The following is a 23,152-nucleotide window of genomic DNA, read 5'->3' as shown; positions in this document are numbered from 1 at the left end:
TTGAACTCGTTTGAGGCCAACAAAGCCATTGCACAGATGCATTTCATTTAGGTAAACAATGCGGAAGCTTGGACTGCAGCAAAACCAGGCGCAGGGGTGTACCTAGCATTCTGTTTATACCTCATGGTTTACTAAACTGCAAAGAATCAGAATAGGGTAGGGCAGAGGATGGGCATGCCATATATTTGCCATACAAGTGCCGTTCGGATACAGTGATGGCTGCGATCATTGTCAGCAAATTACAGTGACACCAGAACAAAGTGTTGGCCATATAATAAAGACCATATAGAACAAAAAAAAATAGTCCAAGATAGTCGACCGAGGAACCAAGATTGTAAAACACAGAAGGGCAGATTAACAAGCCCCTTGCGCCATTTTTGCATCACTTTTTCTATGTTAAATGTGACGTAAAAGAGGCGCAGGGGCTGTAAATCTGCCCCAGAGTGAGCATCACTGACTGTGAGTCAAGCAAGGATTGGAGGTAGATGTCACCTGAAAAGTTGTCAATCTACATTTTCTCGACATAAAACTATTATAAGGACAGGTAAAACACCAAAGAAACGCATTTGAAATGTTTATTTGTAAAAAGGGTTTAAAAGTCATAGAGCCCTATTTACGAATGGGTGCATTACCCTAGTGTGTGTGTGCAGCACAAACAATAAAGGTGATGGAGAGCGACTCATGCGGAGGCTGTAAAGAAATAGAAGCAATGGCAGAAGTTTAAATGTGACTACTAGGGGAAGACAGGCAATTAAAAATTCACACAGAATGGCCAAAATGTCGTGAAACCGGCTGATAAAGGTGGCAATAAATTAATGCGTAGACAAAGCAATGTATATTGGCAAAGTCAAGAGATAGCTAAGTGATAAAAACAGATGGGGAGCCCTGAAAAGAATCCCACTAAATATATTTACTGCAAGTATGGTGAACTTATCATAATTTGGCAACCACAACTGCTTATAAATCTGAGACGTTTTAAGGCATGGGCAAAGTGGGCTCTAGCCCAAGGCCCTAGCCGTGTAGGGGGGCATCCTGATAGATCTGGCTCTGTTCTTCACACAGTCCTGCCCAGATGACCTTGAAAGATTCTTAAAGATAGATTGTTTTAAATACCATTTTTTTTACTTTCTTTTTAATAGGGTGATGTGTGGGAGTGTTATTCAGACATTACGCAGAGAAATGCTGCCTTTATGTTTTTGAAAACCATCAACATCCATCAAAAAATCCCTTTTAGATCGAAACAGGCCCTCACATGGCAGTGGCTTACAGAGATTATTTGCAATAATATTAGTGAGCTATCACTGTGTTACAATATTGAAAACACACATCACTATTCCTGACTATTAGATGGAAACACATTTAGAATTTAGACTAGTGTGCCTGAGCAGCATCAGTGGCCTGGCCAAAGACAACATGAAAAAGCTGAAATTGGATCATAAATTCAGAGCTGTTCCAAATAGGGCCCCTCAAAATGAGTTTTCCCAGGGTCACCAAAACACTTAAGATGTCCTTGCTCTAAAAGATGATGAAATCAAGACAGATCATCAGGTGACAAAACCTATATACTTCTTCCCCAAGAGACATAAAAGTTTTAACAATCCAACGGTAAGACCAATCTTCTCAGCTGGTGAATCATTATTTAAACAGATATTCCAATACGGCACAAATTTAAGCACATACATTAAAGATACTTTCGACCTTTTATCAATTTTGAACAATTTCATCTGGCAGAAAGAATTCCAACTTGTAATGTAATCTCTTTGTATACACCTGTTGAACTTGGCCCTTTTTGCAAGGTTCATCCCTGAACTTTTTGCCTCCCTCCTAGTCTTTTTTCTGACCTGGTGTTGGTGGTTTTAGGACTCTGGGAACTTCAGCACTGCTGTCCAGTGTAAAGTGTGTGTGCTTACTGTGGTAAACATGGTAAGATTAGTCTACACCTGTTTAGCGTATTTAATTTACCTGTAAGTCCCTTGTAAAGTGGTATCTCAGTTGCCCAAGGCCAGTAAATTAAATGCTACTGGTGGGCTTGCAGCGCTGCTTGCACCACCCACCAAAGTAGCTTTTCAAACCTGTCTCAGGCCTCTGTCATTGCAGGGCCTGTGCACGCACTGTACTGCCGCTGTGACATGACACCTAAAGTGTGTGCCACGTCTTTGACCCCCCCTTTTTACTGCATGTCTGTCACCCCTAAGGTAGGCCCTATCTAGCCCTATGGGCAGGGTGCATTGTAGGTAAAAGGTAGGACATGTACCTTAAGTGTGGTTTCTCACTGCTGTGAGGCAGCCCTCTCATAGGAATGCATTGGTAATTCCTGATATGAGAGGAGCAGCATGGCCAAGTTTGGTATATTTGGAACATTAATAATAAATGCTGCACAATGGCGTACGCAGATTTATTATCACTATTTTAGAAACACCACTTTTAGAAGTTGGCATTTCTGTGTGCTATGTATCAGCCTGCCTGATGTGTAGTGCATGTCTGGCTCAGGAGTGACAGGGGCCGGTGAGGTGTGTGGCTCCAGGGAGGGCAGGGTGAGTCAGTGCTAGGCTGAATAGGAGATTTGCATTTGGAGTAGTGGGAGGAGTTGTCCCCTGAATAGGTCTGTGCCTGCCTAGGTGAATGCTGGCTCAGCCCCCCTGTGGTGTGTCTGATGACAGAGCCCAGCCTGACAAAGGAGGATGTGAACACTGTACTCAAAGTGCTAAAATACTCCCCAGAACCAGTTGAGACTGGTTCCCCAAGCCCTGTGCCAGGGTGAACGAAGGGAATTGCAGTATAAATATTGGGGCTGTGACCACATGAAAGGAGTGCTGTTTGGGTGCTAGCTGTGCCTGCTGGGTCCCAGCAGGAAATGCCATGAGGGATTCTTTTATATAACCTTGTGTGGAGTTTCTTTTGTAGTGTGCCTAGGGTGTTGCTGCTGTGTGTGTTTTGCAACCGCTTATACATTGCCTCTGGGATAAGCCTGACTGCTCGTGCCAAGCTACCAAGGGGGGAGCCAGGGTTATCTTCAGCGTGTAACTACCTTGCCCCGTCTAGAGTGTTGGCTTCTGCCTGGCTTATGCGCAAGCCCTAGCCAATCAGAAATTCCAATTCTAACAATATCTATCAATCAGTCATGAAATCAGTTTAAAATCTCGCGAATTAATACGTCTCGAAAGAACAATGAGGGAGAACTGGATCATGCAAAATGTTTCTCAAAATGATGAATATCTGTCTCAATCAGAATGTTTTAAATCATCAGATTTTTTGTTAAATGTGTGTGGCAGCAATGAGCATTTGATTCTCTTCAAGCTATACAAATCTCATGATGAGGATGGTGAGAAAAGAAATTCTCGGGGAGAAGGAAATGAGAAATTTCTGCAGGAAATGAGAAATTTCTGCAAGAAATTTCTGCAGAAGATTGTATTATGGACAGGATATATAGAGTACCTTATATGCAGACTCTGTGCCGTGTGGAACCTCGGGCTTGGGAATCCGTGTGCTGAACTTTTCCTGCCTTTTTCCTGCCTGTACCTCGCTGCACCCGCTTCATTGATCTGAACAGCGGGAGCAGTATTTCACCATGGTTGGAGGTGCTAAGGACTGTTGAGGCTTTTGAAACACCGCATCAGGGCTGCGAGCGTTGTTGCAGGGACTCCATCTCCCAGGAGTCCCTGCCCGACCAACAGGCAACACCTGGTCCGCTCTCCCTGCTTGCTCCGCCCACAGGACGTAACCCGCCCTATTTAGAGGTCCTAGGTAGCCGCTGCGCTGGAGCGTCCCGGGAGAAGCCCGGGACAAGGGCGGGACCGTCCAAGGCCGTCAGGGGACGGCGAGGGACGGGACGGGCCACACCCTTAAGAACTTTACTCTGGTGGCTTTCAGTATGCGGACTGCCAGTTCTATCAACTTTACATAGTCCCAGTAGTTGCGTTACTGTACATACTTTCTGTCTTCTACTTGTAGGTCTCTCTCCCTTATATCATGTCAACACGATCTGGGAAGAGCCTGAGGGGGGGAGGGGGTTGTGTGAGTGGAACCATGGACCAGTTCATCACTCGCGCAGTCACGCTGGTAGAGAATGAGATTGCCTTAACGGAGCGCTGCCTTTACCGTGAGTCGCTTGCTCAGAAACGTTCCTCCCTGGGGCCCCTGGCATTGATCTCTTCCCCTCTGCATGTTGCTATCCCTTTGCTCGATGACTGCCCTGGCCCAGATGACCAACAGGTTAGTACTGTTAGGGCCAGCTTGGATAGATTATATTCTATAGCTCAGGGTGGGGCTAGAAACTCCTTACCAGCCCCAGGGCTTGCCGAGTCTCCTCGCCCCATAGTTGATCTGTCCTCACCCATTAGTCACGAGGTTACTACTTCCCAGTCTGTGCTAGCACTGCCGGTAGGAGACGGAGTGGTACCTACCAAAAGGAAACGCATTGTTAGGCCCCGCAAGGGTAGCTGTTCTAAACCCTATAAAAAACTAAGGAAGAAGTGTAGCAGGGGGGGTGGAGCCATGAAGGGTATGGGGGCTGGAGGCAAACAACCTTGTAGCATTTCGGGAGGTGGGATTCCCTGCACCCCACGTGAACAACTGGATGATGATTTGCAAACTGCCCCCACTGTAGGTGCCCTAGCAGAAACCACACTGTTTGCTCAGATCGAGCAATTAATGAGATCTTTAATCCTCCCCGTGCTAGAGAGACTGAAAGGTTTGCATGAACGACTGGACAGATTTGAACAAGCTTCCGTGGATACATTTTTCCTCCCTGAAATCTCTAATTAAATTACATACCAAAATAAGGGTGAATGGGAATTGCAGGGAACTCAGCCTCTAGGGCAACAGCTCTGGATACCACCTGCCATCTTAACCCAGCAGGGACAGTCCAAGGACCGATCGAGGTAAACACAAATACATCGACGGCACACTTGGCTGTCTCCTTGGGGTCCCAGCCAGGTGAACGGATGGAGGCCGCGGATGCTCCAGTGCATTCCGAAGCCCCTAGGAAAACTAGTAAAGTGGTCAATAAGGCCAAAGAGCCCGCCCACTCTATTGCTGGGTGCCCAGCCAAGAATAGGACCTCCGCTCATAGTAAAAGAGATAAAATGACTGGGCCTGGTAATTTGACTGCAGCCCCAAAAGGCAAGCAGGAAGGCGAGAAGGCTGTAATCTCAGTCCAACACGCCAACTTACCACCCGACTGCCATCCATTTGTTGTTGTCCTAACGGGGGTACCTTCGCTTGCATCAGGCAAGCAGGAGTCTTATAACGAACTGAAAAATAAAACACTTTTTTGGCTCAAGGTGAATAGACCCTTACCTAACTTTCTGGATGGTCGGGTTATGCATGTGAGAAGGGTTAGCTGGGTAGGCACCAGGCCTAAAGATCTAAGAGGAGACTGTATTTTGGTTAATTTCAAAGACCCTAGGGTAGTTAGATTCATTTGTAATCAGGAATCTAGTGGTGGTCACTCTGGTATTAGCACTCGTGACCTCAGCTACTTTAATCCATGCCCAATAACCCCTTGGCCAAGTGACTGATTTTACGGGGAGGGAAGGAGAGGTGGATACCCCCTTCACGACTGTGCTCCCTTTAGCTTGATGTGTCAGAATACAGGCCCTAGTACTCACTGGCCATGGTGGGGTTGCTGACCCGTTAGCCATAATTTGATTAGAACCTCACCTGCTTACACTAAATCAGCTACGAGTAGCGGTAGGACAAGTCTCGTGGACATGGTCTCCTTTGGCCCACACGTGCCCTCTACTCTTCTTTCCCCTGGCCTTTCACACACTAAGCTTGACTAATTCTAGTGTAGTGGTAGCGGCGGAGGCCGTAACACAGGAACCTGGCCCTGAATCCAACTTGATCATGCCCGACACCTAGATGAGCATGTGGCACGGGACAATGAGCTAAGGATTGTCAGCTGGAACATAGCGGGTCTTTCCCGTAACCTAGAGTCATCAGAGTGGAATACCTTCATCAAGTCCTTTGATATGTATCTTCCAGGAAACTTGGTGTCTGGAGCCACGTCATAAGGTCGGGTACACATCCTATTTTATGCCCGCTACTGTTTCTCCCTCAGGAAGGGGTCGCCCCTCGGGTGGCCTACTTGTTTGGGTCAGTATCTCACTGGGTTGTCAGATTAGGCATATAGATACCAGGTCTCCTGATTTACAGAGAATTGCCGTCAGAGGGCCCCATAGCGGCCGCACCCTAGAAATCTTTAACATATATGTAAGAGGCCCCAATGGGGGCTTGGCATCCCCGACTCTAGCGGCCCTCGAGGACGAACTTAGAACTTGTAGCCCTAACGGTTATCTTTTGCTTGCCGGTGATTTTAACTGCTCTTATGAGCCCCTGGCAGCAGATGATATTTTGGGTACCTTAGACAAGGACACCAGGAGAGGAATCCCACCTCTAACTGTAGCACCAATCAAGCGGTGGTCCAATCGAGTGGTGCAATTAAACGCCCTCACATTGGAATTTGGGATAAGGGCGACTAACGGGAGAACAACCTCTGACCCTGATGGCGCCCACACGTTCAACAGGATTGGTCACTCGTCCAGAATTGATTACATCTTGCTGGACTTTAAGCTTTGGACCTACCTGCTGGATATGGTAGTTCAACCATCTGTGGACAGTGACCATAATCCACTTATTTTATCCCTAACCACCTTATGGAGGGCAAATAAAGCCAGTCAGGCGCCTCACGTCTCGAGGTCGACAAATCTTGTCTGCCCCGCGAATTGTGGGAGACACCTGAAATGGGCCAAGGTTGCCATCGACGAGGAGAAGGTTTTAGAAATAGGGTTAACTATGTTTGAGACCGCAAATAGGCTGCAGCTAACTAGTATGAATCCCCAGGAGATATCATCCTTTTTTTGCCTTACCACTAATACCTTAGGGGATCTTTTTATTATAGATAGTCGAGGTGGCAGAGCAGGCAAGCAGGGCGTCCTAAGGGCAACCCAGGATAGTATTCTACCCCCTGCAGGAAGGCAAAAAAGGATCTAATTAACGCAGTTAAAACCAAGGAGATTGGGTCGATTAGTATTGCTAGGAAGAGGTATAGGGCCGCAATTAGTGAAGCTAGGAAGGGGTGGGAAAATCAGTTCTGGTGTGACCTGAAAGCAGCAGGTGCAGGGAGAGATTCTAGGGGTTTTTGGGACTTAGTGAGATCTAAGAATAGGCCCACTGACTCACTCATAACCTGTAATATCACCGAGCGGTCATGGTTTGAGCATTTTGCTCGCCTTTACACTATTACTGTCGAAGATGGGCCAGCCCCCCTCGAACCCTTTGAACTCTCAATGTCGGGTCCCCCTGGGTTGAGGGAGGGTATGGCATTCACTGCTAAGGAGGTCGAGAATGCCATTAAAACTCTTGTACCTAATAAAGCTGCAGGGCCGGATGGCTTACCGGGGGATCTGCTTCGCCTCAACTTGTCAGAATGGGGGATTCTCATCGCGGCCCTGCTTAATGCAACCACCTCGGTGCCACTCTCCCTGAATCCTGGATGGGCGCTGAGGTCGTCCCAATTTGTAAAAAAGGGAAGCGGGATGACCCAGCTAACTATCGCCCTCATAAGTTTAATTGATTCAACCCAGAAAGTTGCAAGGAAGGTGGTCCTTGGGAGGGTGCTCCAGTGGGTGAAAGAAAATAAGATTCTGTTCGACTTTCAAGCAGGATTTAGGTCCGGCATGGGGACTATCGAGCAGTCATTCCGACTGCTGATGTTATATTGGAAGGTGGTGGTACTGGGCAAAGGCAGTTTGTATCTTGCATTTATTGATCTGCAAACTGCCTTTGACCTAGTGCCCCAGGACCGCCTATCGAGGGTATTGTTCGATTTGGGAATGCCTCCATATCTATTATCATTAATAATGAAGCTCCACGCTGAGAATTTTGCTCAGGTGCGGAGGGGGAAATCAGGACCAAAAGACTGACCGGATAATAGTAAATAGAGGAGTTAGACAGGGGTGCATCCTTGCCCCCACTCTGTTCTCATTATATGTGAATGGAGTGGTGGAGCATCTGTTAAAAAATCCTGCTGACGCACCATCCCTCGCTGGGAGGAGAATTCCCACTTTATTATTTGCAGACAATACCCTTCTAATTTCAAAATCCCCGGTTGGTCTTCAGATCCTTCTTGACGATTTTCAATCCTTCTGTGGGACTAGGGGGCTAAAGATCAAGACAGATAAAACAAAATATTTGGTCTTGAATCCTCCTAAAAAACTTGGTCGGCCACCTACATTAAATATGGTACCCTTGGATAGAGTCAAGGAGTTCGATTACCTTGGTATCCGCTTTTCCGATACTATGAGGTGGAATAGCCACCTCCATAAAATGTTACTAAGTCACAAAAGGGTGGTGGGGGCCGTCCTTAAGGAACAGAGGCTATCTACCCTTAAACCTATTGCCCCGGTGCTAGACATTTATATGGCAAGAGGCGATAGTGCGGCGCTGTACGGGGTGGAGCTTTGGGGAGCCCAGAATGTAGATCACCTATCCTGATCTGAAAATACAGTTTTTGAAGGACTTGATGTTCCTTCCCATTAGCACTCCCACCCTCCCATTGCTCTTGGATATGGGTTGTCGCCCCATCAAAGATTTGGCCCGACTAAGACCCCATCTCCTTTGGGCTCGCATATGGAGGGTACCCGAACTTGGTAGTTATGCAGAGGGGCTGAAGGAAATATTATCCATGTGCGGTTGGCCAAAAATAAGGTGGTTAGTGGATGTAAAAAATTTGTTAGAAGAGCTGGGCCTCGGAGAGGCCTGGCACTCTAGGTCCGCTCCTCCTAAGGTGGTTTTGAAAAGAGTGCACTGGAATTGGGTAATGAACAAGATAAATAATGACCCTAATCTATGTAAATCCTCTAGTGATTTTTTAATGCTAAAGGATGTAGCCCATCGGGAACCCTATCTCGACATTATTTTAAAATCAAGAGATAGGGCCTTATATTTTAAATTTAGAGTAGGTGTGCTTCCTGTGGTTGAACTGACGGCACGCTGGAAGATTCCGGCCCAAACTTTCCCTTTCTGTCGCTTCTGCCCTTCCAGGATTGAGTCAGTCCCCCATTTTTTGTTCGAATGCCCTGCTTAGAAAACGCCTCGAAACAGATGGTTAAAACCATTGTGTAAAGAGTTGGGTACCAGACACTACAGTGTGGCTATGCGAATCTTAAAGTCTGACATGCGGCCCCTGCTTGTTTTTGGTATAGCGAAGTTCTTAGGCTGGGCATGGTTAATTAGGTCAAAAAGGCTTTTGTACATTGTTTAATTTAGATCATCTTGTTTGATCGTTTTTAGATAATTTATTGCTGCCCTTTTAATTGTATTCTATTTGCATTTTGCCTAAATGTATTGTATGGCTATGCTTTTTACTTTTTGTCATTATTTTAATTTGTATGCACTGCTTTTTAAGATATTTTGCATATCGAAATAAAGCCAATTTGACTGACTGACTGAGTACCTTTTTAAATTATCTGACACAGATTGTAAGAAGAATTTCAATACCATTTTGGCATCTTGAACAATAATTAATGTGGTTTAAGAGTTAGCTGCACGACCAGTAATGAAAAGGTTAATTTATTGGATACCGTTAGATCTGGGGGTCTCTAGTTGCCAGAGGTAGGTAACAATGTCCAAATAGGGACCCTTGCTTCTAGTCAGGGTAAGGGGAATACACTCTTTAGATAACTCCTGCTCACCCCCTTGGGAGCTTGGCACGAGCAGATAGGCTTATCAAAGGTAATATGTAAAGTATTTGTACCAACACTCACAGCAACAAAGTGAAAACACCACAAATGGACTCCACACCAGTTTAGAAATATAAAGTATCTTTATGTAAACTACACAAGACCAAAACGACAAACACAGTTCAAGAATATGATTTTAAAAGAGTTCTATGGCTTGCATCAAAATAATCCACAGTTAGTCAGTTTTAGCCCAAAATACCTGTAAATGCGGCCACTGCAGCGTCGAAAAACAAGCAATGCGTCACTCCTGAGACACTGGGGAGGCAATACGACAACCCGACTGCACGCAGTCGGCGTGTTGCGACAAATCCGGTCTGTATGGGGAGCGATGCAATACCTTGTAGGAATTCCGGGGTCCAGCTTCCCCAGTAGGATGCGTTTCGCACAGGAATGAAGTGACGATCTTCGGGGTGGCGACGATCTTCGGTTCAGTGTTGATCCTCTTCTGCCGCGTCCCCTCGATGCGTTGGAGCTGAACTCTGCGATGATGTTCGCAGCAACAGGATGTGGTCCACAAGCAAGAGGTGCGACGGTTCTCACAGCACCGACAGGCTCTGCGATGATACTCGCAGCAACAGGATTCTTCCCGCACCGGGGCGATGTGCTCAGCAAGCGAATGATGCATCGGTTCTTGCAGCAGCAACAGGCGCTGCGACGATCTTCACAGCGACAGAAATCGTCTCGCACTGTCAACGATGCGCTCCGCAAGCGAGCGATGCGTGCAGATTGTAGATCTTCCTATTTTCTTCCCCACAAATGGATCAAACACTCTAGGCAGGTCAGAACTCACACAGCAGAGTTCAGGGGGAAGATTGGGGTGAAGTCCTTTTGTTCCTGGGACTTCTTAACAGGAGGCCAGCTCTCCTCAGGCCCTTGGAGATCTCTTCAAACAAGTGGACACAGCAACAGCAAAGTCCTTCCCCTCTCCTTGGCAGCAAAGCAACTGCAGGTCAGCCTTACAGTAGGCCAGTCCTTCTTCTTCAGTCTTCCAGCTTTCCCCTTGGCAGAGGTTCCTTCTTGATTCCAGGATGATCTAAAGTTCAGGAGTCTGAGTATCCCTTTTCATACCAATATTCTCTTTGTTCTCTGAAGGCAGAGATGTCTTTGCACAGTCCAATCCAGTTCTGGTCAGTCCTGGAGCACTCTGTTTACATGACTCCTTCTTTCCTTTGACAGAGAGGGGCAGGGTCGTCAGCCGCCCAGCAGGAGGTCGAGCCAGCATTGTGGAATACAGGCACAGCCCTATTCAGGCCCAAGTGCTATCCCCTCCCACCACTCAAGATGCAGATGGAGCTATTCAGCCCAGATTTGCCTCATCCAGCCTCCTGGAGCCAACCCAACCCCTATCACTCACAAACCAGACAGTCAATTCACAATCAGGCAAAGGCACACAGAACGGTCAGACAAGAATACAGCCACTTCCTAAAAGTGCTGTTTTCAAATACAGGATTTAAAAACCATCCCTCCTAAAAGATGGGTTATTAAATTCTGAGTTCAGGGATATCAGACTTCAAATTTCCATCTTGCTCCTATGGGAAGATATGCAGATACATATTATACACAGCATTCCCCATTCTAGCCTATGGGCAAGATAGTCTTTCAATAGTGAAAAACGAAATTGGCAGTATTTCACTATCAGAGCCTGTCACCCACATTAGTACATGCTCTACCTTTCACATGCACTGCACCCTGCCCAGGGGGGTACCTTGGGCCTTACATACGGGTGTCCAATGTGTACAGAAAAGGAAGGGTTAGTGGGGACATTGGCCAGGTCAGTATGGCAGTTAGCAACCACACACAGGCACTGCTGTGGCAGGCCTGAGACACCATTTTAGGGCTACTCATGTCGGTGGCACAATCAGTGCTGCAAGCCCACTAGTAGCATTTGAATCCCCAGACCTGGCACACTCAGTGCACTTTAGTAGGGACCTACTGGTAAAACAAATATGCCAATCATGGATCAAATATGGCAATCATGGATAACCAATCATAATAACAATTGTTACAGAGAGCATATGCACTTTTAGCACTGATCAGCAGTGGTAAAGTGCCCAGAGTCCTATAGACAACAACCCGGGGTCAGGAAAAATAAAGGAGGAAGAAGCAAAAAGTTTGGGGACAACCCTGCAAAAATGGCCATTTCCAACAGATTCTTTAATGTAATGTATGGACAAATAGAGTCACCCTCTATAATAAAGAAATTGCAAAAACTACATGGGAAATGTTTCCATCAGATGTCATTTATCAAGTTGTTAAGCCTTGAAAGGAACTGCTCAGAAATCTCTGAATTTGAAAAGAACTGTGTAGAATTTAAACAATGATTTAGGAAGTAAGGAGGCAGCCACAGAGTGACTGAACAAGAACATGAAAGAACAATAGAAAAAACAAGAATAGAAAAGGTATTGACAAAAAACAAACAAAAAGTTGGATCCTCAAATGACAAAATCAGAATATTGACATACAATGTCTTCAAGACAAACGTGAGGCAATTGCGAACGCCATTTTATTGGAATAGGATCTGTTGAAATTAAAGCCTTTCCCGAGAAACAGGCTGAAGTAAATGAGCATTGAACTGTTAATTCAGGCATGACACCAGCTAGTTAAAAATCTGAAGGGAGGTATGGTCTTTTACTAATTTGAGGCACAATATATTTTTAAAGGGTCCAAAAGTAATTTGAGAGAGTTGTCTGCATTGGCACAGCATCCCCTTTCCTTCCCACATAATCTTCTCAGTGACTTAACAGCTCCCTAATTCACACATTTTGGTAAATAAATATATATTTTCATAGTGAAAAAAACACAAAGGTTAAGGTGATGTTATAGAATGGAACACCAGCTAATGGTAAATAAAAACAAAAAACACTAAACTACGTCAGTTATAATGGGTTCATACGCTGAATCCACACAACACTTCATTCAGGATCTGCACAGATACTGACAGCAAAGACAGTCTCTTGGCAGTGAGACTCATCCTCCCTTTTCAAAAGGGCTAGTGACCCCTTGAGTTGGTGTAGTCATGGGGTCTCCATTACCCTTTACAAAAATACACCGTGGGGAGAAGGTACTCTAAATGGGTGACATCTCCTTATTGGTACACATCTCACAAGATCCTCAGGCACCTATTTGAAAGACTTGGGTCAATCTACCAATTTGCAAACAGACAATGTGGAGTCCCTACTTTACACTGGGTCACGCACGCATGCAAATGAGATCAAATACTATTTTGCATTGTAGAAATTATGTAGCACCTACTACCCCTATGTGGGGCGCTGATGCAATTACCGACACTGGTAGCACAAATTCAGTATTACAGAAAAGGCCGTACTACTACATCAATATAGCAAAACTCCACTCGTTCTTGGGCGCGCAACATGTGACCATTTTGAACGGGGACCACAATTTCGCCATAAAAAGCAGTATGTTGTCGATAAACTTAAGCAAGATGCCTAAAATGTGATAACAAACACCTAGTAGTTCTATTTACGCTTTATTGGTAAGACTCGTCTAAGTTTATCATAATAACTATTTGGTTTGGGGCTGCGAAGCCGTACCGACGAGAGAATGAGCACCATGTGAACACATACAACATAACATAGAAATATGTTTCAAATATCCAATTACCTTTTGCAAATAAACTTGCTGCCAGTCAATTCCTTTGAAAAATTCATGTTCTTTCACTTCAAGAGCACTGCAAATGATAAAAAGGCAAAATAAATAGGTTTGCATCTGACATTTACATGATTAGAAAAATCTAAATTAAAACAAATTATCAGTTTGTACTGTCAGCGATTTCAAGGCTTTCCAACAGATTTCAGATAAGCCACATACATCTGTTGCCAAAAAGATTTCCCCTGAATTTAAACTTTAGAGACTGGTGCATTTTGGGAAGACGGGGGACATATTATCAAGAATGGCGATAACATTATCGACGATTTATCGGCAGGAAACTGCCTCTAAAGCGGCGATAAGGGGCTTGATAATTTGCACTTGTTAATTCCCATAGAAGCCCAGGTTCTGGTGTGAACCTGGGCTTCTATGGAAATTCACAAGAATTGACAAGGGCATATTATCAAGCCCCTTAGCGCCGCTATAGAGGCAGTTTCCTGCCGCTAAAGCAGTGAAAATGGTATCGCCGTTCTTGATAATATGGACCGAAGTTTTATGATGTTGAGAGAAAGCCAGGCATAAATAATTCTACAATAAAAAAAAAATAAGCCAAAGCCACAACCCAGATTTAAAATCTCGGATGGGGGTCTAGTTTCAACATAGTGGAATTCAAAAAGGGGCATATTATCAAGAACAGCGGTAAAATTATCGCCGCTTTAGGGGCAGGAAACTGCTGCTAAAGCGGCGATAATGGGCTTGATAATATGCTTTTGAGAATTCAAATAGAAGCCCATGTTCACACCAGACTTGCTAATTTTGGGGGTGTTGTCTTTCACTACCCACCTGGAAAAGTATTTACTCCTACCTTTTCACAGGAGAAAACCTCTGAATAGTTATAGGGCTTCAATATCTCAAAGATGGTTTTCTGAATACTCACACACCTTTCAGTTTGTGGACCTTCACAAACTTCAAGGCATACCCACCAAGGAATAACCACTCCCTACCTACAGGAGATTTCCACACATGGACACCTCCAAGTGAGTACATCAAGCTGAGTATGCAAAACTGCAACATATTTGAACTCTTAAATGAAGCAATTTTCACCTATATAGAAACCTGCAGATGCAAATAGCATTAGGAATAAAGACAACTGTTTTAAACTCCTCCCTCTGCTTGCCTTTTTTAGCAGTGGAGCAACTGCAGGCAGTTTGGACCTTCTGCTTCAAAGCCTGGATAAGTTGTTTTTACAGTTCTATATATTTGGACTTAGAAGAAGTGATAGAGTGAAGCCCAGTGAAGATGCCATTATAAATATTGAGGTAGGACAGGAGGGCTGTGCTTACCTGAGAACTCATATGTGGTATTGTCAAGACAGAAAGGAATGTAGCCACATTCCTAAAATGCAGAGAGAAGGTTACATCATTGTAGAAAGTGACTTTCAAATTACAAACCATGAATGTGGTGATGGGGAACCTTCAGTGAGAGGCTCATCTAATGCCAACAGATTATTCACAGTGGCCCCAAAAGCAATACCTCAATTGCCGTGTAACTGGGCGCTAAGTAGTTTGTTTGAATGCAATGATGTATCTACAAAATGAAGTCCATGGCCTGCTTGTTATTCTCATGGTTATCAGAGATTCTGAAAAGTACCTGAGAGTTATTGACATAAATACTGCAGCAAATTATTTGGCTGTCCTGAATGTTTGCCAGAGGTTTTATGTACAAAATAAAGATGACCAGAGATAAGAGGATATTTTGAGCAATCCATAGCCAATTGTCCAACATTCAAAGAGGAAGGGACATAACTGAATGCAGTGGGTTCAAGAAGAGAGTAGCAGCTTGAACAGCTACAAGGCTGTTACACATAAACCACCAAGCCTTTTGAGATTACAATGAAATCAATATTAATTCACAGTCCTGGTCCTATGGTGGAGACTGCTCCTCTCTAATATGTATTATTGTGGTTTTGGTTTGGGTAAAAGCCTGAATGGTAATCAGTAACGATGGAATTGTTTGAGTCTGTCAGCATGAAACATATGGTTTGGTTTCATCTGGATAATATTCATTTTGATAAGTGGCTATGTTATGGGTGTGAGATTCTAGCCAATACCTTTTTGGGAGCCTTTAATACTTTGATACATCGAGGAGAATGTAAGCATCACAGAACCATTGGCTAAGCAATGATCTTATAAATGTGGCTTTTTCTTTAGTGTAAGGGGCATTTTTAATTGCAGCATTTGTTGTTCCTTTGCTCATCCAAGCTAAAGATATACTCTAAATATCAAGACAGAGGATGGAAGATCATTAGAAAAGCCATATTAACTCATCCACTTGGTGAGTACCTATGTATCTGGTCAAAGTTGTCTAAATTAAATCATCCTTAAGGGTGAAGAGGGCCAGTCTAAAAGGGAAATGTTGGTGCTCTGGGAAGCTGAGGTTTGGTTGTAGGAAAAATAGGGTGGGGGAAGGGGCTTTGGATGGTTGGATTCATGAGTCTGTGACTTTAAGGGAGAGACCATTGTGGCAAATGTTTTTGGCTAAGTTTATGATTGTGGAAATCACATTCCTGGATAGAAAGACAACTTTTCTGTCACAGAACCATAAATGTGAGACATAGGATAAGGAGTAAGCAAAGTTGAATTTCAGAACTGCAAATATTGTATACATTTTGGTTTAACAAACTCTGCATATTAGAGTAATATTTGTCTCCACATTTTTATCTCAGAACTACTTAGTGAATTGTGTGCATTACCTTGCATATTATAATTATTAAGGCTCCTTACACATTGAATCATCAATGGTTGCTGCTTCTGGATATTCGAGAAACAGGATTGGAAAGTACATGTTAGTCACTGCTCTGAAAATAAATCATCCTTCCTATCAGCAGAAGGGTATGCTGCTATTTTGTTACAGAAAATCATTGAAATTGAATTTTTAAAGTTTTTGTTTACTCCTCCACCAGGTTCTAGAATTTGGCAGCACATTTCTTACTGTTGTTGCAAGTTTTCTCAAATTCAAGAATCATTATTGTTAAAATAATTGCACATTTTTGTAATACTAAAAAAATTCCAAAAACATTTCATATGTTCAACCTCTAAAGATATGAAAACCAAGAAAGCAATGGTGTTGTAGTAATGTAGGACTGCCCACTTTTCTTACCAGTTGTATACTGTAACTGGTAGAACAAAATCTTTAACTTTGATCCGGTAAAGTGATAAAACCCTGACATGCAGGTGGGTTGTATCAAGGAGAGATGCATACATACTTCCGCCAAAGCACCTGACTTTACTGTAAACATGCACAGATTGTTTTTTGTTGTAAATGGCCCTTTCTGCAGGGTGACCCCAAAACGTTTTTGCCTTCCTCCTAAAATATTTACTGGCTTTAGGACTATGAGCACTTTACCACTGCTAACCAGTGATAAGGTGCATGTGCTCTCTGCTCTAAACATAGTAACATTGTTTTTTCACTACTAGCATATTTAATTCACTTATAAGACCATAGTAAAGTGCACTACCTGTGCACAATTCCTGCATATTAAATGCTACTAGTGGGCCTACAGCACTAATGGTGCCACCCACTTTAGTAGTCCTTTAAACATGTTTTAGGTCTGCCACTACAGAGTCTGTATGAGAAATATTAAATATCCATGTCGACCTGGCATGTTAACCCTCTGGCCAAGCCCCAACCTTCCTTTTAAATGCATATAAGTCATCCCAAAGGTGGAACCTTGCCAGCCCCAAGGGTAGGGTACCGTGGACATGTACTTTTAGGTTTTACATGTCCTGTTAGTGAAACATTCTTAAACTCATTTTTCACTATGGAAAGGCCTATCTCTTCCATGGGTTAACTTCGGGATTACCTTATGACACTTAATAAGTGTAATTTCCGATCAGAAAAAGATAGACTTTTCAAGTTTGGTGTCTTTGAACTCACAATTTAAAATCACAACTTATGGTAAAGTTGGATTTTTATTTGCAAGTCTGAAAATACCACTTTAGAAAGTTGCCTTTTTCTTACTTTAACTTACTGTACCTTCTGCCTGACTCTGGAATGCACGTCTGGGGTGGGTGACAGCACATTTTTTATGCATTCTCTTTAGATAGACACACACATTGGAAGGGTATTTGTGACTGAATGGCCATCTGAATGCTGATGGGTCATCCTAAGCAGGAGGGGAGGGAAGAGCTGACATGTATGCCTGAAAGGGCTGTGTCTTATCCCCACTGGAAGGGTTGCATACCCCTGAGGTAAGTCTGTAGCCGGGACAGGGGCGAAAGGGTCTCTCTGCACTTCAAAGCATCTATTTGAAGTATCCCCCATTTCAAAAGCCAAACTCAGTATAAGTACTGGACCTCTGACACTACCAAATCAGAACACTTCAGGAACTGATGACATTCTAATAGGAAGAAAGACTGCTGTGCTGCTGAAGAACTGCCACTTTACCGCACTGCACCCTGCTGGACTCCTGCTTTGCGGGCTTGAACTGCTACCTGCTTCCCTCTTGCCTCGGTGAGAAGGACTGGACCTGTATCACTTAAACCCAGAATTCAGAGTGACTCCAAGGACTAGCTGGCTGGCCTCCTGATCTGAAGCCTCAGGGACATAACCGGTTTCCAACCTACTTGCATCTGCACCAGGTCTCTGCCATCTGTGAGTCTACCCTACCAAGTGTTGCCACCCGAGTGTTTAACCCTTGCAAGTGGGTCTAAGGGGCATATTAGTGAACCAATGAATCTTCTCTGCTGAGCAGCAGATCCCTGAGCAGAACCAATGCATTGCTTGGACTTCTGACACTACAAAATCAGAACACTTTTGGAACTGAGGACATTCTACCAGGAAAATGACTGCTGTGCTGCTGGAGGGAATGCCACTTTGCTCAATTGCTTTACTGGGTTGGCCTCCTGCCTCTTGCCTGAGAGTGAGAAGGAATGGACCTGCATCTCTACATCCCAGAACCAAAGTATCTCCAAGGGCTTGTTGGTCTGCCTCCTATTTCTGAAGTCTCAGTGATATCAAAGACTTTTCTTCACCTTGTAACCAGCACCTGGACGCTGTCTCCTGTGAGCCTTGCTCTGCCAAGTGGTGCCAATAAAGGCCTGGGACTTGAAGTGAGTACTAAGTGCTGGAACTCAGAAAAATCAAGCACCAACAACATTGTGCCAATCCGAATCGATGTATTTCCCTCAACACCGACGCATCGCAGCTGCTGCACAAACCGTATATATCACATCGCCAACTGTGTGATGCATCATCCCCCTTTTCCAACGCATCTCTGCTTTGTGCTGCTCACATCGCCTACAGCCCAGCAGTATGACAACAAAGCATTGCCCTGATGTCCATTGCAACTTGACTCTCGATGCATCTTCGACTTTGCGCAGCTAGGAATCGAAGCATCGCCAACACTTTTGGGATACACAGCAATGCATCACATAATTTGCTCTACACATCACCTTTCACGCTTATGCATCCAAGTCATTGCTTCCTACAGGGTGCGAGAGCGAACTCGGGCCACCCAAAGCATGCAGTGACTTGTGAAAAGCACATACACACTTCACTGCACAACACATCCCGGGAGAGACCTTTTCAAGCTGCTGCTTTCAAAACATGAGATGTGCAAAAAACTGTAATTTGCTTGTTGAGGTTGAGCAGTGGCAGCGATCTTGTGCAGAGGAAGGGACCACGGCTGAAGAAGAGAGGCACAATTGGAAGGTAAACCCCGGCCGTCTAGATCATCAAAAGCTACCAAAGCTTGGCTATTGAAACAAATTATCCAATGTTGCCATCAAGTGGCCTTTAGTAATTCTTCATTTTAAAATGTAATCCTATTGGTAAATCCAAACTTTCAGTTTTACAGTTGTGCATCTTTTTATTTATTTATTTTTGGGGGCAGAAAATATACTTTTAAGTTGCACCTGTGGTTGGCCAGCCATCATGCAGGCACCAGCGGCATCAAGGTCTTATTAATGACTAATGCAAATGCTAAGTATGGACGAGTCATTTACATAATGCTCAAATGAAAGCTTCTTTTGAAACTAAATTACAGGTGTTTCTAGCATCCAACTTAACAGATCATGGGGCATATTACCAAGGGCCATTATCGCCGCATTAGCTGGACTTTTTCCCGCTAATGCGGCGATAATTTCATCAACCTATTACCAAGCTGTCGCTAACACCAGTTAGCGACAGCTTGTAGGTGATAGCGGGCATTTAGGGGCCCACTTTGCATGTCAGCGATAATTATCGCTAATGACATGCAAAGTGGGCGTGCCAAGATGTTAGCGACTGAAAATAGTCGCTAACATCGCTATCTCCGATTATCAACTTTTGGAAATATTCGCGCTAGGCGCGAATATCTCCAAAAGCTAACGCCTGCCCTGAGCAGTTCTTAGCCATGTTATCCAATGGTAGGTGGATAACATGGCTAAGAGCATAAGCTCGGTAATGCATGAATATCGCGGACTTTTCAGCGATATTCATGCATTTCGGCCGATTTTAATCGCTTAGGAGATAAACCTTGATTATAGCAAGGCTCCTAAGCGATAAAAATCGGCGAAGCGCAGCGATAAAATTATTGCCGCTAACCAAGCATAGCGATAATTATCGCTTATGCTTGGTAATATGCCCCCATGTTTTATCGACCTCAGGAGGATAAAATGGTAAATCACCCCCTAGAAGTATGCAAGCAGTATAAAGATCTCTGCAGCAGACAAGCTACCAACGTGATTTGCTTATCTGCTTATATGTTGCATTCATTTTTTGGAAACAAGAGCATAAAACACTGTTTGAGGAATAGCGAAGCTGACTAGTTGCAATTCAGAGGTTACCACTATTGCTGTGAAATAATTCTATGCTGCCATTTAACTGAACCTTATGAAAATGGCCATGTTGACATCAGTCTGTGTTGCTGGGCAAGAATAATGGTGCTGCTACTCGCCTTAAAAAATCCATTCCCCATCTAGTTGAGCAGCATTGTCTGCACATCTAATATGTTTGGGGCCCATTAGGATGGTGGGCGGATCAACCCCGCAGGGCCGGCGGTAGACACCACCAGCGATCCGCCCGCCATCCGTCCATGATTCCTCACCCCCTCCACATTACGTTCGCTGGGAGGTCTGCGATGGACAGGAAGACCGTCCACCACTTTTACGCTACATCAATTGCATTTTAAATTGTGATTCTCAAATAGATCATATATATCAATATGATCAATGGACTGTAGTATGAATGTGAGATGAATGAATGTAGTGAGGATGTTGTATAGTTGTCAGTCTTTGTAAGTCTAGATTTATTATGTTATATATTTATTATAATGATTATGAAGTCTGAATAAACTACTTTTGTATTTTTCTAACCATTAGTGTCACTATTGTTTATTCTGGCATGTTCTGACAATTTTTTTTTTAAGTTGCCCTACATTAAGGGTGGGTTATTTACCACCTTTCAAGACATGGTGAATTTCAGTATGTGCAATGCTGCTTAATATGGTGTGGTGTCTCATCTTGATGTGTGCTCAACATTTCAAGCATCTAATGAAGATGTGAATGAGGATTACGCCTTAAGAAAACTTTCAAGAGTAAATTGAGAAATAGACTAGAGGAGAAGCATTTAGATATACTGATGAGAACAAAGGGCTACCTCCTGTATGGGAAAGTTGACCTCAATAGACTATCAGCATTGTAAAAATGGCAAGGACCAACGTGAGAAGCAAACATGTCACCCAAATAGTGATAAATGCAAAAACCACAGTTGATGGACAGAATGCAGAACAATGTCATACATTTACCCCAGTACAGAGATCTGGGCCTAAATCCATAGTTTTTTTGCACTCCACACCACCCCAGTTCAGACATGGCCATATGCAAATCAGTCTGACCCTGTGCCTCATGGGAACAGTCCAGCCCGAACTGCCAAGCCATGCCTTCCCTGGACCGGAAACAAGCTTCCGAGGACCGGTTTCTGACATTCCAGCCGTCTTCAGCCCGGCTTGCTTGAATCCAGTGGTGTGGAGAGCATGGGACTTACGTCTGAGCATACCCATCCCACTCGGGGTGACAAATGCAAAAACCACAGTTGATGGACAGAATACAGAACAATGTCATACATTCACCCCAGTACAGAGATTTGGGCCTAAATCCATCGTTGTTTTGCACTCCACGACACCCCAGTTCAGACATGGCCATATGCAAATCAGTCTGACCCTGTGCCTCATGGGAACAGTCCAGCCCGAACTGCCAAGCCATGCCTTCCCTGGACCAGAAACAAGCTTCCGAGGACCGGTTTCTGGCATTCCGGCCGTCTTCAGCCTGGCTTGCTTGAATCCAGTGGTGTGGAGAGCATGGGACTCACGTCTGAGCATACCCATCCCACTCAGGGTGACAAATGCAAAAACCACAGTTGATGGACAGAATGCAGAACAATGTCATACATTCACCCCAGTACGGAGATCTGGGCCTAAATCCATCGTTTTTTTTGCACTCCACACCACCCCAGTTCAGACATAGCCATATGCAAATCAGACTGACCCTGTGCCTCATGGGAACAGTGCAGCCCGAACTGCCAAGCCATGCCTTCCCTGGACCGGAAACAAGCTTCCGAGGTCCAGTTTCTGGCATTCCAGCCGTCTTCAGCACGGCTTGCTTGAATCCAGTGGTGTGGAGAGCATGAGACTCACGTCTGAGCATGCCCATCCCACTGTCCATCAACTGTGGTTTTTGCATTTGTCACCCCGAGTTGGATGGGTATGCTTTAGCATTTCTTTTTGCTAAATAAATGGTATCTGTTATTGTGGTGTTTTATTTTTTTCTCCACTGTTCGAGGAGGGAAAACTGTGTCATTGTCACTCATCCTTGCAGATTTTATTGGAAGTGCTGAGTTCCCACTCAGCTGCTTGTGGCCAGCTCCAATATTTTGTATTCCATGTTTCATGGAAAAGTTACACATGACCAAAATCTCTCCTGTCTTTTAGAGTCACTATTTTGGAGCACAGGCCCCTCTTAAACTACATAATGATATCCTACTATGGTCTACTTTCCATGGCATTGTATATCTTCTTGGGCTACAATTAGAGGAATGTTTACCTTGATTTTTAATGTTTTCTTTTACAAATTATGTTATGGAGCCAGATACTTGGGTTTCAAACTCTGCATCATAAACTGAGGTATAAAATGTGTTAGCCCTGAGAAAAATCTAGTGATACATTTGTTATGTTATGTTATGTTAGGGGTTTGGTAAAGCGGAACAGCTGCCCCAGCAAAGAGGCGTCCCGGCGCTGCTAGATCAAAGAGACAGGTACTCAAGGTTAGCCAGATGTAGACAACAGCCTATGTTGATGGGAAAAGAAGAATTTTAATGGCTTTCCGAAAAGCCAGCAGTTTCTCTATTCCACGGATGTGGGCCGGCAGTGAGTTCCATAGTGTAGCCGCCAACACCCGAAAGGAGCGCCCTCCCATGCTGCATAGTTTGGTTTGTGGTACATTCACCAGGTGTTGTCCGAGTGAGCGCAGGCTACGCCGGGGGACATACCAGGTCAACAATGGGCGCTATAGGACCGGTCTCCCGGTTTTAAGGATCTTAAACACCATGACGAGGGCTTTAAATTTAATCCGAGAAGCAATTGGGAGCCAATGAAGTCTTCCAATCGTTGCTCTGACAGGGCATCTGCGAGAGAGCCCAATCAGAGTTCTCGCTGCCAGGTTTTGAACCCGTTGGAGTCGCAGTACCTCAGCTTTGTTAGCACCCAGGAACAATACGCTGGCATAGTCCAAACGAGAGATAATCATGACTTGAACAATAAGCTGACG

The 23,152-nt window shown here is 44.3% G+C and overlaps 1 protein-coding gene across 2 annotated transcripts in view; it reads right to left on the bottom strand.

The window, feature by feature from the left end:
• The window catches only part of GRK3 (G protein-coupled receptor kinase 3), a 1,062,914-nt gene that overhangs the window by 49,269 nt on the left and 990,493 nt on the right, over positions 1-23,152 (bottom strand). For both annotated transcript variants that reach the window (XM_086943135.1, XM_086943134.1), the window contains exon 16: positions 13,365-13,431. In XM_086943135.1, the coding sequence (XP_086799261.1) occupies positions 13,365-13,431 (67 nt within the window). The remainder of the gene's footprint in view (positions 1-13,364; positions 13,432-23,152) is intronic.

The sequence above is a fragment of the Lissotriton vulgaris genome, chromosome 11, assembly GCF_964263255.1.
Source record: "Lissotriton vulgaris chromosome 11, aLisVul1.2, whole genome shotgun sequence".
Lineage (NCBI taxonomy): Eukaryota > Metazoa > Chordata > Amphibia > Caudata > Salamandridae > Lissotriton > Lissotriton vulgaris.
The sequence above is the reverse complement of the archived record's forward strand: the minus strand, read 5'-3'. Positions and strand labels throughout refer to the sequence as shown.